The 17,519-nt window shown below is 38.4% G+C and overlaps 1 protein-coding gene across 4 annotated transcripts in view; it reads right to left on the reverse strand.

Annotated features, from left to right (window-relative positions):
* The window catches only part of GABRB3 (gamma-aminobutyric acid type A receptor subunit beta3), a 117,368-nt gene that overhangs the window by 15,186 nt on the left and 84,663 nt on the right, over positions 1-17,519 (reverse strand). For all 4 annotated transcript variants that reach the window (XM_084505594.1, XM_084505596.1, XM_084505595.1 and 1 more), the window contains 3 exons: positions 13,642-13,724; positions 12,404-12,541; positions 3,480-3,632 (listed from right to left, as the gene is read on the reverse strand). In XM_084505594.1, the coding sequence (XP_084361720.1) occupies positions 3,480-3,632; positions 12,404-12,541; positions 13,642-13,724 (374 nt within the window). The remainder of the gene's footprint in view (positions 1-3,479; positions 3,633-12,403; positions 12,542-13,641; positions 13,725-17,519) is intronic.

The raw sequence follows: 17,519 nt of genomic DNA on the forward strand, positions 1-17,519 counted from the left end.
AAAAAAAAAAAGCCAAGAAGGGAGAACTGCATTTCTATAGTAATCTACTGGACATTAATAAAGTACCTACTATATATATCAGATATGTCAAACCCTCATTTATTTATCTGAGGATGGACATAGCACCTGAATATACATTACGAAGCATTGTTTTGAAAACCTGGTAAGAAAAGCAAATTTATTGTCAGTCTGCTTGAGTTCACATTAAGCTGCAGGGTCTGATCTCTGCTGGAAATTTTATGGGAATCACAAATCACAGATGGTTGAAAACACTGATTTGTGTGACAAGTCTACACTGGTAAAAGAGGCAAACCATTCTAATAGGTCTCCTTCCATTACAATTTTTTCTGATTTCATAATTATACCACCAGTTTATAGGTAGTCAATAGAATGCTGGCAGAACAAAAATAAAGAACAAAAAAATTGCCTGCATATTATAAAACACAGTTTCTTTTTACCTGAAGAGACAGAAATAGAGACAATATAACTCAAAATCAAACTGTCGGTGTAAGCAGTGCCACTCCAGGGAACTGCAGAAGTAGCCTATGAGGTTCCATAACAAACATTTTGTATATTTAGTAGGTCAGTGTCATGCAGTTTTCAGTGTTTTTCCTCTAAACTGTGAAACACGTGTGTGTTGATGTCAGGTGTTTCATGGCTTGAAATACAATGAAGAACACAGCACAAGCATATTTTAAAAATGCTTTGTGTGTAGCTCACTCAACTCTGCAGTAAAATGAGGAAAATAATTGGCTCAACAGAATTATTTTTAAAGAAATGTTGAAAAGGTCTGTAGAAAACCTCATTGCCAGAACATGAACAAGGATGAGAGGGCTGAAGGACATTACACTATCACATATTTGCAGTCCATGGGATTACCTGCTCCTTGTAAGATTACCTGCTACCCATAAGGAATTCTGAAAATCACGTAAAATAAATATGAATCTTGTATGAGAAATTCCACAAAATTCTCTTTTAATACACCCTTGGCATCTCAGTAGCACCCCACAGATGCTTACCAAAGCCTAGTTGAATAAGGGAAGGGTTCATCAACCCAGATTGGGTTATAATACCCCCAGTTTTGTTGTCTGTTCACAGGCTGTAATCCAGAAGATTAAGCACACTGAATAGAAAGGTAGCCACCACTAACCTAAAGGAAATACAGCCCCTGGGAGGTCCCGGCACCCTGCGGGCAAATACCACGCTCATGTAGGACTAAAATCTCTCTTCTAAAGGTCAATAAAGTGTTTTAAAGCACAGCTGGAAGGGCCTCAGCTGACACCTATCATATCAAAATGGGATAATCTTGTGATTACAGCCTTTGCAAAGAGAGAACTCCAAGTTTAGTCTTCACCCTCTTTGTCGAGGGAACTTCTTGGTTCAATACAGGCTGGAGCACAGGCAGAGCATGCAGCAAGGGACCAGGGACTGGAGAAAAACATGGAAGTGGATGAACTATAATCAGGCTCTTTCAGAGAATATAGACTTCCTGCAGAGGCTGAGTAAAATCTTGTCACCTTGTCTATAAGGATTGCACAGGGAATCCTTTCTCTAACAAAGACCTGTGTAAGATGGCCTTTTTCTCCTCTGTAACAGGCTTTTCAGGGCTAGTTACCTAAGTCCAAAGATGCAATACTGCCTTTAAACTCTAGTATCATTTCTTATCAGCTTCAGGCTCATAAGAGTGGCTACACAAAGGAACACAAGATTAGGCCCATGGTACTGAACTTTATTATACAAATACCGGATGATACAAGACATAATCACCAAGGCACTAATTGTGTTCTCAGAAAAACCTTTTATATGGATTGTCGTTCTCTCAAAAGGACTTTCTATCGATTGGAAATAGAACATCTGGGCTCTTGAGCTTGCTTTGAATGTATTCTCTGACTTTAGTTCAAATATTTGTGTTATCACAGTATGGTACTTGACAAATCAGGACCCCTTGTGCTACACAGAAATAGGTCACATGAGGCAGTCCTGTCCCCTAAACACAGAACAAAAAAAGTGTGAGCCCATTACAGGAGGACATGCAATGTTATCGGGTTTGGTAACTTCTGTCTAACCGTTTATTCATTGCAGTCCTGACTGGCATTTAAAATCTAGATGCTGACTGATGTGTTTGAAGTATTGTTCTCATTTGGTTATAATTGCTCCATGGTGGGTCTTTGGTATCAGTAGTTCATTTACAAATGCATCAAAGATGTTTGGACTCTATGTCCCACCTCCTGTGAAGCTAGTACTTGTTTGCAATTTTCTGAATGTCCACTGGCTGCTGAGTGGTAATGACAGATTGTGTCATGTGTACTACACACATATGCACTAGTTAATCTACAGCATCTGTAGAATTATTGTATCTGTAGAGTAACAGCAACCAGTATACAATATTTTCAGTCACACAAGTTCAGATGCTAGGAATGATGATACTGATGTTCAGATGACAGGGATGATGAAGATGCTAGAATATGACACTGCACATGGGTATAGCTGTAGCTACCCTTCTTTGGTACAGTGGATCTTGGTAGGTAAGTGGTACAGAGATGCAGAGTCATACAGGCATGTCTGGGAGTATTGGTTTGCTGTGGTACGTATCAGAAAAATAAGGGAGCTAAGGAATATGCTCCTGTTTTAAGAGAAGAGAGTGTAGCAAATGTAGCATAGGCTTAGTGTCAAGTTTTGAGTAAGAAGGCATATGCTAGTGGAAAGAACAGGGCTGAAGACAGGATTTGGGGTGAGATGAAATGCAGTAGTCATAAAGATTATTTATGGGTCCATTAAACTTTCTGGTCTATAGCTACCCATGAGTACGTTTCTGTAACGGATGAAATACTTCCCATGTGATATTTTGAAGCTACCCCTCCTTTATCTAAAGGATTCTTTGATCTGAAAAGGTCTTGGACTAGGATCACAATCCTGTGCTAAATCCATTTTTTTCTACCGTGAAGTAAACGGCACTATAAGCTGTCATAAAAATGCACATAGCATACTGTGCATTCTGAGGGATGCCATGGCCCTCAGGATGTCATGGTCCACAGCTGATGTGTCCCTGCGCTCTGAACTAGCACATGGTTCTTGAGGTCTCTTCCTGCCACTGTCAGTTAAAACAGCCAAGACCTCAGGTGAAGGCTTGGAGCCATGCTTGTCTTCCCACACTGGCCTGAACAAAAAGCCCACACTGAAGCCCTTCGAGTATGATTCTGGAGCTGGTCCCCTTGCTGAAACTAATGGCAACAACAACATTAAATTTGATGAAAACAAGTCTGGGACCCATATGAGCAGCTCATATCAGAGATTTAGTGGTAGCTACATTCTTGCATGTGGGGAAAACTTACCACTTTTGAGGCAATACTGAATGACATGATTTTGACGTAAATGATTTTGGAATACCAAAACACTGACATCATGCTGCAGTCTTTAACAACCTCCAAAGGCTACATTTATTCTGACATTTTAACGTCCCACTCATTCGTAGCACATACCAAGGGCAACTCTTGCTGCTGATGCATCATAATTGATCCAGAATGACACCCATGATAAAATGGTAATCAGTATGGAGGGCATGTAAGTTTGAAGAATAAAGTATCCAATATTTCTCTTCAACCTGAAGCTCAGTGAGAGTCTTGGATAGGCACCTATGAAAAGGGAAGGAAAAACAGCGTTATTTATACTGAAGCAGAGACACTTGCAGATACTTGTCTTCAGTCTCCGTAGAAACTAAAGCATGCACATTTTATGGGGTACTATGACATCTGCAGAACAGTAGGGAAAATGCGTTCACTGTATTACTGGTTTGTATTAGAGGAAACCTTGCAGGGAATATAGTGATATCCATGTAATTTGTATTTGGGAATAAAAGAGATTAAGTTATTCTAAATTATTGAACAGATGGATAAGCACTGGTTAGTTTTCAAAAACAGATGCTTAGGTCTCCATGTAAAATGCTTATCCCAATACACAATTTTATGTATAGTATCTATACTGAAAGGATTAGTAGAATTCCATGTCTTAAATGTGCGTAGTTTTGTATTTGCATAGAATTGTTTTTGACATGGCACTTAATCACACTTGAACTATGAGAAACATGCTACCTGTGGCGTCAAAAATATAATTGTAATGAATCCAGGTGAAGAAAAGCCTTCTGATCATATCCAAAGGCCTCTGACATCAACTAGAGCTGAACAGAATTTTTCTTCTAAAAATATTTTAAGCAAAAAAATGAAGATTGCATATGTATATACATACATTATATACATAGGATTCATATACTGTTTCAGTTGCAGCAAACAATGAAATAATGATAGTCTCAATGACAGGTGCTTTTTTGTTTGTTTTTGTTTGTTTTTGTTTGTTTGTTTGTTTTTGTTTTTAAACACATATTTTAACTTCAAACCAGTGTATTTCAAAATTGGAAACCTTACTAAATATACTTAATATATTTAGAGTGCTCAAATACTGAAAAAGAAACAGCAGTGACTTTTTTTCACCAAATGCAAATAGGATTAAATCTGAGTACTATTATACAAGAAAGATTCACACATTCACACAACATCAGCTCCATGATTTCAGTGGTTCCATTACAAATCTTAGGTATGATACTTCTAATAGCTGGTCTAAAAGCTCTATTTATAGTCAACATGAGAAAAAACACTTCCGTACATACAAAGGCACAGTTATTGGTATTAGAGCACAACCTGCCCATTCTGATGCAACTGGGTGCAAGATGTAAAAGATAACATCTAGAAATAAATAAAAATATAAGTATTATATGATTATATACTCTTATATAAGAAACCACGTAAGAATAGCCACCGGGTCAAGGGAAGTGATTATCCCCCTCTACTCTGCTCCATGAGACCCCACCTGGAGTACAGACTTCAGCTCTGGGGCCCCCAGCACAAGAAAGGCTGGTTGGACCAGGCTGGACCAGGTCCAGAGGAGGGCCATGAGGATGATAAGAGACCTGGAGTACCTCTCCTACTTAGAAGCACAGCTGAGAGATTTGGAGTTATTTACAGAAAACAGAAGGCTCTGGCAAGACCTTATAGTGGACTCCCAGTGCTTAAAAAGTGCCTACAGGAAAGCTGGGCATGGGAGCACAGTGATAGGACAAAGGGGTAATGGTTTTAAACTTAAAAAGCACAGATTTAGATTAGAAATATTATTAGAAATAAATTCTTCACTCAGAGGGTGGTGAGGCACTGGCACAGGCTGCCCAGAGAAGCTGTGGATGCCCCATCCCTGGAGGTGTTCAAGGCCAGGCTGGATGGGGCTTTCAGCAACCGTATATAGTGGGAGGTGTCTCTGACCATGGCAGGGGGGGTTGAATTAGATGGTTTTTAAGATCCTTACCAACCCAAATCATTCTGTGATTCTCTGAATGACGGATTTCCTGAGAGAGAAAACAAGAGAAGGAACAGAAAACTGTAGATTTCTCTTTGTTTTTCTGACAGGTAAACTTTTAGTCATATGATAGTAAAAATGCTACAAAGTTTCCAGGTAGCAGAAGCATCTAGGGAGTATCAAACTTTAGGTAGCTACCCTTAACTGCTTTGTCAATTTCAGAAGCACTGTCACCAAAAAAAAAAAAAAACAAATATAAATATATCTGGTAAGTATATATAGTTGTTGTGAATATTTAAATCAGTAGTATGTACTGATACATACATTTCCTGTATGAAATGTCTAGTTTCACAAATACATGAATATAGATAGAGTCAGAAGACCATATTCCAGCATGGAAACCTGCAGTGGTTTTACCCAGCTAGGCAGCTGAACTCCGCCCCAACCACTCTTATTTCCCCTTCCCAGAGGAAAAAGGGGAGAAAATATGATGGAAAAAAAATCAAGGGTTGAGATAAGGACAGGGAGATCACTTAACAGTTATTGTCACAGGCAAAACACAATCCGCATAGGGAGATTAATATCACTTATTGCCTATTATTATCAGGCCGGAACAGTGAGAAACTAAAAGCAAGCTACAAACACGTTCCCCCCATCCACCCTCTCCTACCTCCTCCCCTGAGTGGCACAGGGGAACAGGGAATGGGGGCTGCGGTCTGTCCCTGTTGCTTCATCTCCACAGCTCCTTCATGGTCACTCTTTGCCCCTACTCCCCGTGGGGTCCCTCCCACGGGATGCTGTCCTTCCCGAACTGAGCCTGTGGGGGCTTCCCACAGGCAGCAGCTCTTCAAGCGCTGCTCCCACATGGCTCCATACCACGGGGTCCATGCATCCCCCAGGAGCAAACTGCTCCAGCACGGGTCCCCCACAGGTGGGCGGCAGCTCCCCCCAGACCTCCTGCTCCTGCGTGGGCTCCTCTCCACGGGCTGCAGCTCCGGCCCGGGGCCTGCTCCTGCGGGGGCTCTCCATGGGCCGCAGCCTCCTCCAGGCCACATCCACCTGCTCCACCGGGGGCTCCTCCACCCATGGGAGGGCTGCAGCATGGAGATCTGCTCCATGTGGGACCCATGGGCTGCAGGGGGACAGCCTGCTCCACCAGGGGCCTCTCCACAGGCCACAGGGGAAATTCTGCTGTCTGCCTGGAGCACCTTCTGCCTTCCTGCTGCACTGACCTTGGGGGCTTCAGGGCTGCTTCTCTCACGTTTTCTCACTCCTCTTTCCCAGCTGCTGCTGCCCAGCAGTTTTTTTCCCCTTCCTTACAACTGCTTTCCCAGAGGTCCACCCAGCATTGCTCCTTGGCTGGGGTCTGGCTAGCTGCAGGTCCCTTTTGGAGCTGGCTGGTGCTGGCTCTGATCTGACATGGGGCAGCTGCTGGGCTCTGCTCACAGAGGCCACCTCTGCAGCCCCCCTACTACCAAAACCATTGCCACATAAATCTGATGCAAAACCAGACCAAGGTTTTCTGTTGTCTAAAGCACTCTACATGGTTTTCAGAAAAATATATGTATATAAATAAATAAATAAAATCATTTAGGCTTTTGCTTAACATCTTAGTTTTTTAATGAGCAATGTTTCATTCCAAGGACAACTTTTTTATTTCAAACTACGCCTGCTATTTCTGCTAACAAAGCCTAATTTTTTCACTGAGTTTTCTCATGAGATGGTTTTCATGGCCTTTTGTCTGCAGACTATGTGAATAAAACAGGAACATATTCTGCCATCATGAAATACATTAAATATGTAGCAGACCTAATCACCTTTCTGCAATAAGAGTAGTGCATCAGACGGAAATCTTCATAAAGTTCTGTTGAGGAAAATTACTTCATAAAATACACTACCAATGTAAAGGATTCTCTACGAATCTGTTCCTTCCATAAGTCCTGTCCAGGTCTGGGCATCTGTGGAACATCATTGACAGAGGTGATGACTGGAATATCTCTCATAAAATACTGATTTTCTGATATATTATCTGAAGGATTCACTCAAGGCTCATCTTGGTCCATTCCAGTGCTAAGAACCCTTGGTACATTGGGGTACCTCAGAGAAAGAAGAGGGAAAGTACTCTGCTAATGATAAAGCAAGGAAAATGGTGCAGCTGGAGGAGGCAGGAAAGAAGTAATGTGTCGTGTATGTCAGTAATATTCAGTAATGAAATCCTTATTTGAGACAGTGTAACAGAAAACTTCATTTATTTATCTTGAATGCTTCACCTATGAAGCGCCTTATCTCTGTCTAATGAGATAAGACAATTAGTGAAACTAGTGGGACTCAGCTTTAAAGGCAGTGTTTCCAGACAGATTGTTTCAAGACCAGAAAGGTCAACATAAGGTTGTTTTGAGCCCCAGGTTCTTTGTCCTGATGCTACAAGACAAAAGCCTAAGAACCATACCTAGGGCCAGGGTTGTCAGTGCTGTTTGCCTATCCACTGCAGTGTTGGAGTTGGACTGTAATACAGACATGCATTTGCAAATCTGAAGGTGCCCTGGGCCTTTTGAAATGCCCTTTGACATCTCAAACACCAGCACGCATTTGGTAGATACAACATAGCCCCTACAAAACAAAAAAATCGTATTGATCAGCAGATTGAGATTACAAGGGGTGCCCTACGCCATCTCAAACTGCAGTTGATAAAGCGACTGACTTGAGCTGCATAAATGTTACCTAGGTGTCTAAGCTTCAATTACGTTTACAGGAGAGTAAGTTCATCTAGTTGATCTAGTAAATGAAACCTGAAGAATTATCCCACTACCTCCTAAAATAAGCTCCTTTGGACTGATTTTGTCTCCAGAATCCACTGACTGTAGTCCCATTGACTAGATTCCCATCAACTGTAACAGGAGCTTAGACACCTAATTCATATGCAGACACTGAAATTAATTATATTGACCTTAAATCTGACCAAAATGAATCCCAGCTACGCAAGTCTCAAGGTAGGTTCTGGGGGTTTACGGCTCCTGGGTAGTCTAACCAACAGTCTTATCGGCATCACAGCTGCTTAACGGAGTTGACGTTTTGTTCAGTTTCATCAAAGTAAATACAGAACATCATCCTTTTTTTGTGTGGTTATTTTCCAAGCTCAAAATTTACTGGAAGGTCTGGATCTAAGGAAATTTCAGAATAATTTGGTCTTTGTATAGTTCAAGATGAAATTGAAGCATGAACTGGTAGCTTCATTTTCAGATAACAGGGTTCTCCTTTACGTAGCTGTCCTTGAGACTAAGGAAGTTTGTGTAACTTTCACCTGTATTACTTTTACGCTTTCATGGATGACCTATTGCCCCTCCCTGCAGTCTGGAGTCCCTGCTATCTTATCTTACTTCCAGCAAACAGTACATAGGAATCTGTGGGTTAAAAAAAAAAAAAAAGAATTGAAAGAAAGAACATTACTGTGAAGCTCCTCTCCTCATCTGGAAGACTAAAGCTCTGGGTCCTAACCTGCATGGGTCCTAACCTGCATGGAACAAAAATTTTAAGCCCTGATCTTCATTCATGTAAGAAGGAACCATCTTGTGTAATTTATTTAATAAAAATAGAATTCTTGGTGAACTCAACAATTACAATGTTACTTGCCTGATTATGCTTTTATAATGATTTGTCAATTAAAGCTAAGTACATTTAGAGATTAATTACAAGGAAATTGTAGCTGCTAACATTCCACCATTTTTTTATTATTTTTTTATTTTTTATTTTGCATAAAGAACAGTGTTTCTGCTCAGCGACCAGATTTGTTACCTTTTCTCCCATCTCATATAACATGTTTATGTCCATGGGCTAATTTAAAGAGTAGAGGAATAACAGATTTTGGCCTGGAGTACTTAAATCTAGCAACAGTATTGAAAATGAAGACATGAAAACAAATAATCAATAACTGAGCTCAAAATATTCCTCCTTCACATGTTTGAGCACTTGGTAAAAAGTAATTACTTGTTTCTGTTTCAATTTCATTAAACGCTAGCAAGCTGAAATATCTAGCTCCAAGGCTAAATTAGTCTCTTGCTGTTTTATGCAAGTATGAACCAAGATAAGAGAATTGGTCAGTTACAGAATTCTTATTTTAATCTGTTCTTCTGGGAAGGTTCTTCAGCTAATTGGAAATGTACTTTACAGATTGATCTTTCAGAATTTGCCAAATAATTAATTTTCAAATCTTTTAAGATTACCTTCCTCCTATCAACAAGTTGTTAATCTGTCTCTGACTGCTATGCATCTTGAAGCTTTTAGGTGTGTTATATATCCTCATTCATGTTCAGTTTCTTAGCATTCCTGGATAACAAATCTTTAGGACACATATTCAGCTCACAAGTTAGGCATTACATTTCAGGCATTTTCATGTAGATAATTCCACACTTATAGTGCATAAAGTCTCAGTATAAACCATGGAGAGCTAGACTTATAGCCAGCTGATTCCAAGGATGTGATTCAATTGCCTGTACAGAGGTGTCTAATGCCATTTGAGATGTCTTATTGTAGCCTCTATAGCCTTCAGCTTAGGATAGTCAAACAAAATCTTTCTTATTCACTTATTTATAAATTACTTTTTCTTCTTTTAATCATGGATAAAGAGAACAAGTTACTCCTTAAGAGAACATGTTACTCCTTGTAACTTATTTAATTCTTATTAAGTACTCTCTTTTTTCAAACTACAAAACCATATCTAGATCTCTTTTAATATCATGGAATATATTTTCTAGACTTCCAGTCATTCTTACCAATTTTGTACGGGCTCATGTGCAGTCTGAGATCAACAGTAACCCCTAAATTACTATGCACAGGACTCTGGTCTAACCAGGTATTCCCCAGTTTGAATTTGGATAGGAATAACTAATTGAATAGTTGTACTTTGCACTTGTCTATGCTGAATTTTGTGGGTTGTTTTTGTTGTTGTTTGTTTTTTTTTTTTTTTTTTTTTCTTTCCCCAGACCTATTTTGCCAGTTTGGTAAGATTATTTTTAACTCCAATGACATACTTCAACATGCGTGCAGTTCCTTCAATATTCTTGCATCCCCTCACAGGTTTATGTCATTATCTATGGGGTTTTTCTCATGCTTACTCTTGCTGCTTAGTAGTAACTATGGGAACAGATTATTCAATTTGCATAAGTTACACAAGGTTATATGGCACTGTTCCTTCATGGAGGATAGGAGAAATAACTACTCCAAAAGCTGTTTAGGGCATGACTCTAAAGTCCTTGTTTAGTTTTACACTATCAAATCACACTAGCACTGAAATCCCGGAAATATTGAGATTGAGATATTGATACTGAGATATTGTATGGAAAGAATCTAGTATCTTCTCATGAGGCTCTAATAACCTCAAAGACAAAAAACCCATGCCTGACTTATTTTCCACAAAAATGTTCAAACTGGCTCTAATTATCGGGAATATAAGGAATATGTGTCTTGAGAAGAAAATTGAAAAAAAAGTGTGCTGACTTTATCTGTCAGATTCACTGGAAAGTTTCAGATTTAGCATCATAATTAGGCATGAGTTTCTGAGAAACAAATGTGCTGATTTCTTTCAATGGAAATATTTGTCAGAAAAGTTCATAATTAATGAAGCATTTTCACCATGTCCTAAACCAAAACAATAGTAGATGCAGTATCATGTCTTTATCGATGACAAAAATTATACACTTCAGAAAACAATATAAAAAACATGGGATAATCTGTTCTTCACAACTGCCTCATCCTGCTCCCTAACATCAAGCTGCCTTAAACCCTGAAGCATGTGGGTTTTTTATTCCCTTCACTAACTTATTGAAAAGAACTTTTATGATTCTGAATATTTGGTCATTTACATGCATTTCTACCCCTAGTTTTCATTCTCTATCATGTTTGTCTCACAGCTCTTTGGACTTCCTGAATTTAATAAATCTTTTCAATCTCCAAATTACTACATCACATCTTTATGGAAATATTTCACACTGAAGTGAAAGGTGGTGGCTTTGGACTTCCCAAATACAAAGTTCTCTGTATTGTCATTGTTGGCCAAAAGGGTCATCTTACATATCCAATCCTGTGCAAGTGCAGATAAACCCTGGCTGCAGAATATAGGATTAGAGTATCTGTTTCTCTTTAAAAACAAAACAAAACAAAACAAAAAACTCACATTTCACAGTGATACACAAAAACAGCAGAAGTTGGCAAAACCCCTCATATTAATTTCAATCCCAGCAATATTTACATTTTGTTCTGAAATATAACTCGTGTTTCTGTGTACTTTGAAACAGATGCTGTGTCCATAGAGTGGGTGAAGTGATGCTTACAAACATGATAGAGCTGTGCTTCATTTGCTCGAGTGCGCTGGGACAGACAGAACAGAACACCTCCGTGGTCTGAAGAGGACTGAAAATCTGGAGGTCCCAATAGTCGCCCCACACTTGCTGAGGGCTTTCTGAGTTGCTTTGGTCTTTTCACACATAGCAATATTTTCCTAGGCTGGTGTCTAAAATCAAACATCTAAATCAGTGGGGATTTAAACTAGGGATTTAAAACTAGGGATTTAACTTTAGAATCTTAACAATGATCACAATAGCACCGGTTATATATACACTACCATATACCCATCAGTGAAAATCAAGATATAAATGGCACCACATTCACTGTACAAGAACAAAACAAAAGACATACAGAAAAGCTGTAGGGAGGTGCTCATAGAAACTGTGCCTTTCTGACCTAGTTTGCCATAACATACTTCTGTATGATCAGTAACCCTCTAGGCTACATTAGTTAAACTGGTGATTCAGACATGAATGACTTTATATTTATTTAGATCATGTATATTTAGGTGTATGGTTAAGTATGACACATGCACATACACACACAGAAGAAAAATGAAACAAGAAATACTGTTTCATGGACTCCTGCCTCTGGGCTTTACCAAGTCATCTCTTTAGCCATGCACAGAACACAGGACAAAGACTATACATAATAATGATAAATAAAACAATAATTGCCATACAGAAAGAAATAAAACACCAACTAGGGAAATGATATTACTTGCCTGTGGCAAAGACAACATTCTTCGACACCAGTCTGTATTCCACAATGGAGAACTGAGGAAGCTCAATCCTTTCCACGCCAGTCACTGCATTATCGCCTCCTCTCCAGTAGAACTCTATGTCATCAGTTGTGTAGCCATCTGCAGGCAAAGCAGGAAATTAAGTGAGAAACAACAGTGGACTGGAATGAGCTTCAAACCAGCATACATGGTTTGTCATTTGTGGCAATGAGAAGAATAAGAACAGCTGTAGTGGTGTATGAATTTTTGTTCTGTATGCCTGTTAGAAGCTCTCCTGAAGAGCTGCTCCATTACAGTCTACACAGGAATTTGAGACACAATACTATTGGTTTTGTTTTGTTTGTTTGTTTGTTTTGCATCATGCCCATTAAATTCATACTAGGACTACAGCCCCTACGAGATAGAAATTGCCACCCATTACCAATTTCAGAGATTACAGACTGCTACCTGCAAAATCATATATTAGTCTGATTTAAGACATTCAACACATCTAGCACTGATACGAAGTGTATATTGACACCAATAATCATCAGAAAAATGTGGATTATTCTATAAATACAGACAAACATAGTTAGGGCAGATCTTTTCCACTCACACTGAAGAGTGTGAGTCACGTTAGCTTCTGCGGTGGAGGACTCCAGCTGAATATAGAGTATTAGCACACAATCTCCAGTCAGTAGCAGAAATGGAGTAGGAGCTCTTGAAGCAGAAATATACATCTGAATATTGCAGTCCTAGAACATGACTAGGTGGAAGAGAAAATCTGTTTTTTCATGGAACAGAACTACAAACCACAAATGGGGCTGATCTGAGAGCCCAGGGGGTCCTGCGGCAAGACCATCTGTGCATAAAAAAGCACACTGAAAGAAGATGATATCATAGTGTTTGCCCTCTTTAAATTTAATCTGATTAAAATATGAACATTCATTCTTGTGTTGAAGATAAGCATCCAGTCACTGCCCCTGCTAACTCAGGCTAGAATGAATAACAGCTTCATTCTGTCCTAAAACTGTTTTCCTAGGAGAGATCTATCCATGTAGAAATGGATAACACTTTATGTATTAAAGAAGGTCAAATAAGCAAACAAAAAATCTAATGGATGATAATTATGTGATTCATATAGTGGTTACAGTCTCCAGTGTAAATATTCTACAGTTGTACAAAAGGAAAACCACCCCGCATCTGAACTAGGTATTACATTCATCTTCTCATATACATACAGCTTTCAATTTCCAGAGTACAGTTCTGTTCATCTAGTGGGTATCTTCTCAAGTCCATCATACAAGCTGCAGTGGTTGTGATTCTGAAACACAAACATGATATAGAATTACTATAAAGCCAGTAATCCTGGCTCTTTTTTTTTTTTTTTTTTTGTAATTGAGAATCTGGTCCATACTTTTACACTGAGCAGCAGCTACACTGACTTCAACAGAACTCACTGTGACTTACACTTACACAAGAAGTCCCTTTGTGACTTGACCTATCTGCATATGCAAATATTACAAAAACCTTTGCTGAAATTAAAGAATATGACTTTATATTAGAAAATACGAAGTGATATAAGTCTGCTACAGATGTCAGAATTATTAGAGCTGTGTGAATTACTGTTCTGTGGCAGATGGAGGAAAGAAAATGAAATGTTGAAAAACTGTTGCAAGTCCAGCAAAATGATTTGTTTTAAAGTTGAGTTTATTTCTCTAGTTTTCAAAAGTAAATTAAAAGGGATTTTGTAATGAAATACCATATTGAATTCTAAACTTTCCCGCAACGATATATTTTTGCTTTTTATTTGTATTTTTTATTTCCAGTGCAGGCAATCTAGGACACTAATGATGAATTTGCAAACCATTTCATTACTGATGAACCTGCATTTTTATACTATGCATTTTTATATGAATTTGGTATACTAGTTTAAAATTCAAGGGCAGAGTTTCAAGGGAAGAGAAGTAGGTGCTTTTCCTCAACTCTTACATGCTAAAAAACAACAACAAAAAAAACCACCTGTTTTCATTATGTATGCCTTAACTGATTCTCCAAGAAAATGAAGGAAAGAATGCTTATCCTTAGCAAATGGTTTATTTAAGTGAATAACTTCACATAAAATCCAAGGTAAGGCAGTTGTAATACCCATTACAACTATCTCATAGGACAACAGAAGTTCTATGACTGTCGAAGGCGCTTCTGCAAGAAAATATTCTAATTTATTTGCACAGGAAGAGACAGTTGTGTATGAGAACAATGGCAATGGATGGGTCAAGAGAGGAAAAAGCTCAAGGATCTGTTACTCAGCATATTTTTCTCATTTGTGTTCCTACCAGTAGACAGGAGGAAAGGCACACTCTGGATCTTTGTCCCAGACACACCTATAGCATGATCTGTCACTGATGCACACTCTAGGCACTCTCTGAACACCTTTATATAAGTCCCACAAGCTTTCAGGTACAAGTATTGTATAACAGGAGAATATTTCAGGTCAACCCATCTCCAGCTTCCTGCTGGGAGATGCTCTGGGCCTATACAAGAAACTGCACATTCTTGCTCAAGTACCTTTACATGCTACAGAAAAATGTAAGTTTTTCATGTCATAAATATCCAGTAAAAAACATACAAAAAAAAAAACAAACAAAAAAGATACAGCTAGATATAGACAGAAAGAGATTTACCACATTTATGCAAAGTAAGTTGAGTGCTCAGAGGTCCCTCCTGAATGAACTTTTAAGCAACCAAATTTAAATTGCACAAATGTTCACCAAAAGCAAACGTTAATTGCTCAAGCTTGTGCATGCTACCAAGAAGAACAGTTTTATTTTTTATGGGATGGGATGTTGCCTGACACAGTGGGACAATGAGGTTTCAAGAAGTCATCATCACAGCAGTGACAGAGAAACATTGACATTACAAGACAGAGAAAGATAAAATTGTGCACAGATACATGTACATTTTGCATAAAAGCAATAAATAAAAGAAATATTTTAAATTGATTAGAGTTCCCTATTCCAGTTATCTGTCCTCTGGATATAGTTTCTCTTATCTTTCCCTGCTGCTTTATTACTGGACTGATCACCTTCAATTATACTGACCCCATCCACACTACACTGGGAGAAGAACGTTCTACTGACAGAAGAATGTCCTCTGTACCCCCAAAATTTACAATATAAATCAGTCTAGGCAATATAAATACTTTTTATGGGACTGGGTTACAGTCCTGATGGCTAATTTGATCTTCTTTTCATCTTGACTTGGAAATACATTCATCCAAAAAAGGAACATAAGTAAATCTATTTGCATTGTCTGACCAATCACAATTAACCTTTTTACCTTGCAAACATCAATCATGCGCATATCGCATGGGTGATAACTACTTGAGTCCTTCCAGATGAAATAAATACATTCCTCCACTCTATTTGTAACATTTAACATTGCACTGCCTGAAAACAAGAAGTCTATATACGGCAAGTATACAAGCAGTTGGAAAGACTACTTTTGATCTCCAGTCAGTCTATATTGCTTTATTTCTGTTTTGGTCTATTATGGAAGAAACTGTTGTATAATCTTATGTTTGCATATTGTTCTGAACAAGGTGGGACAAAGTTAGTATGATACCCAGAGAAAAAAAGTTCCCCAGAAATGAGTTGAACTTCCAAAAGCTACAGTTCCATTCCCCCATCTTCATGGACTCTACTGCATTATCAAATTGCTTTCTCTGAACAGAGATGAAAGTTGGATAACTGAAGGTCAAGTACTTCAGAAGCAAGATAAATTAATTGTTCAGAAGAAAACACAGAGCCAGTGTGGCCTGTGGATCAGTTTTGTTATATATTTTTGAGAAACTGCTTTGCTCCATAGATATCCTATCATGCAAACCTTGCATTTTGTGGCACATAAAATTCCAAGTTCTGGTCTCAGCCCACAGGATGAATCATTGTCTCCAGACAGCAGCTTGAGACCGAGGCCACCAGGATGCTCCCAAACCACAATACAAGAAGTTAGGCCAGTGGCAGAGCAACACTAAGCTCAAGTCCTTAGATCAAAAGAGCTAAAGATTAGACATTTTCTTCCCTCTGATCACAGTGCCTTATATTTTGCCAAAATTTAATTTCGGACAGTACTTTTCATTAAGTAACTTAGCTATTTCACACACAGCAAAATCTGACCATGAATATCGAACATTTTCAGAGGAAAGGGAATGGAAAGAAGGCTGATATACATGAGCTACTGGTGAAATTCCTGCCAAGTGAATACTATCAAGTGAAATGCAATCTGCTTGTGGACATTTTCATTCTACAGAAGAGGAAGATAACTTATTCAAATATGGTATTTTATGACAGATAATCCTCACCTGAATGACTCCAAATATTTTTAGAGTGTGGCAGAGAGATTTTTATTCATTATTATGATCACAAGAGTTCTAATCTCCATCACTTTTTTATTACATTGCTGTTGGGGATGGTTCTTTAGAGTACAGGAAACAACATCATCTTACATTGTTTTTTTTTTTATATTTAACTACTTGTGGGAAGAATCCTAAACCTGCAGTGTTCAATATTGGGTACAAATTATGCAACATGAAAGCCTGCTTTTGCTTAAATTAATTCTGAATGTTTTTTGAACATCCTGTTTACTTGAAACTTCTTAATAGGCTGAGTCCGTTTTTATTTTGTGTAAAAAGATTCATCCAGCTATAGCCCATACATGATACCTAACAGGAGTTAAAGAGGTAATGGACCAAGACTCATCTCAGATTAAAAGTTCACCTGCTGATAAAAAACAAAAGCAGGTAAAATAATATTATAAATCTAATCCATATGTACCACATTTCAGATCTCATTCATTTTTAAACTAGGGATTCTATCCTGTAATTAAAAACACAAGAAACTTCCTATGATGGAAATGAAGTTTACATTGGCAAAGACTTGTTTTGCTGGGATAGTTTAAATCACTGTACCATACAGAATAACCTGTCCAAATAAAGGAACTTTTTGATACTACCAAGCCTTTCAGTAAGTTTTTGCTTGTGTAATTATATGTCTTAACAGAGGTATTTTTCTGCTTTACTAACCGTAAAAGCTATGATCAAAAACAAAGAAAACACAGGCCA

Source organism: Aythya ferina (assembly GCF_964211825.1).
Source record: "Aythya ferina genome assembly, chromosome: 1".
NCBI lineage: Eukaryota > Metazoa > Chordata > Aves > Anseriformes > Anatidae > Aythya > Aythya ferina.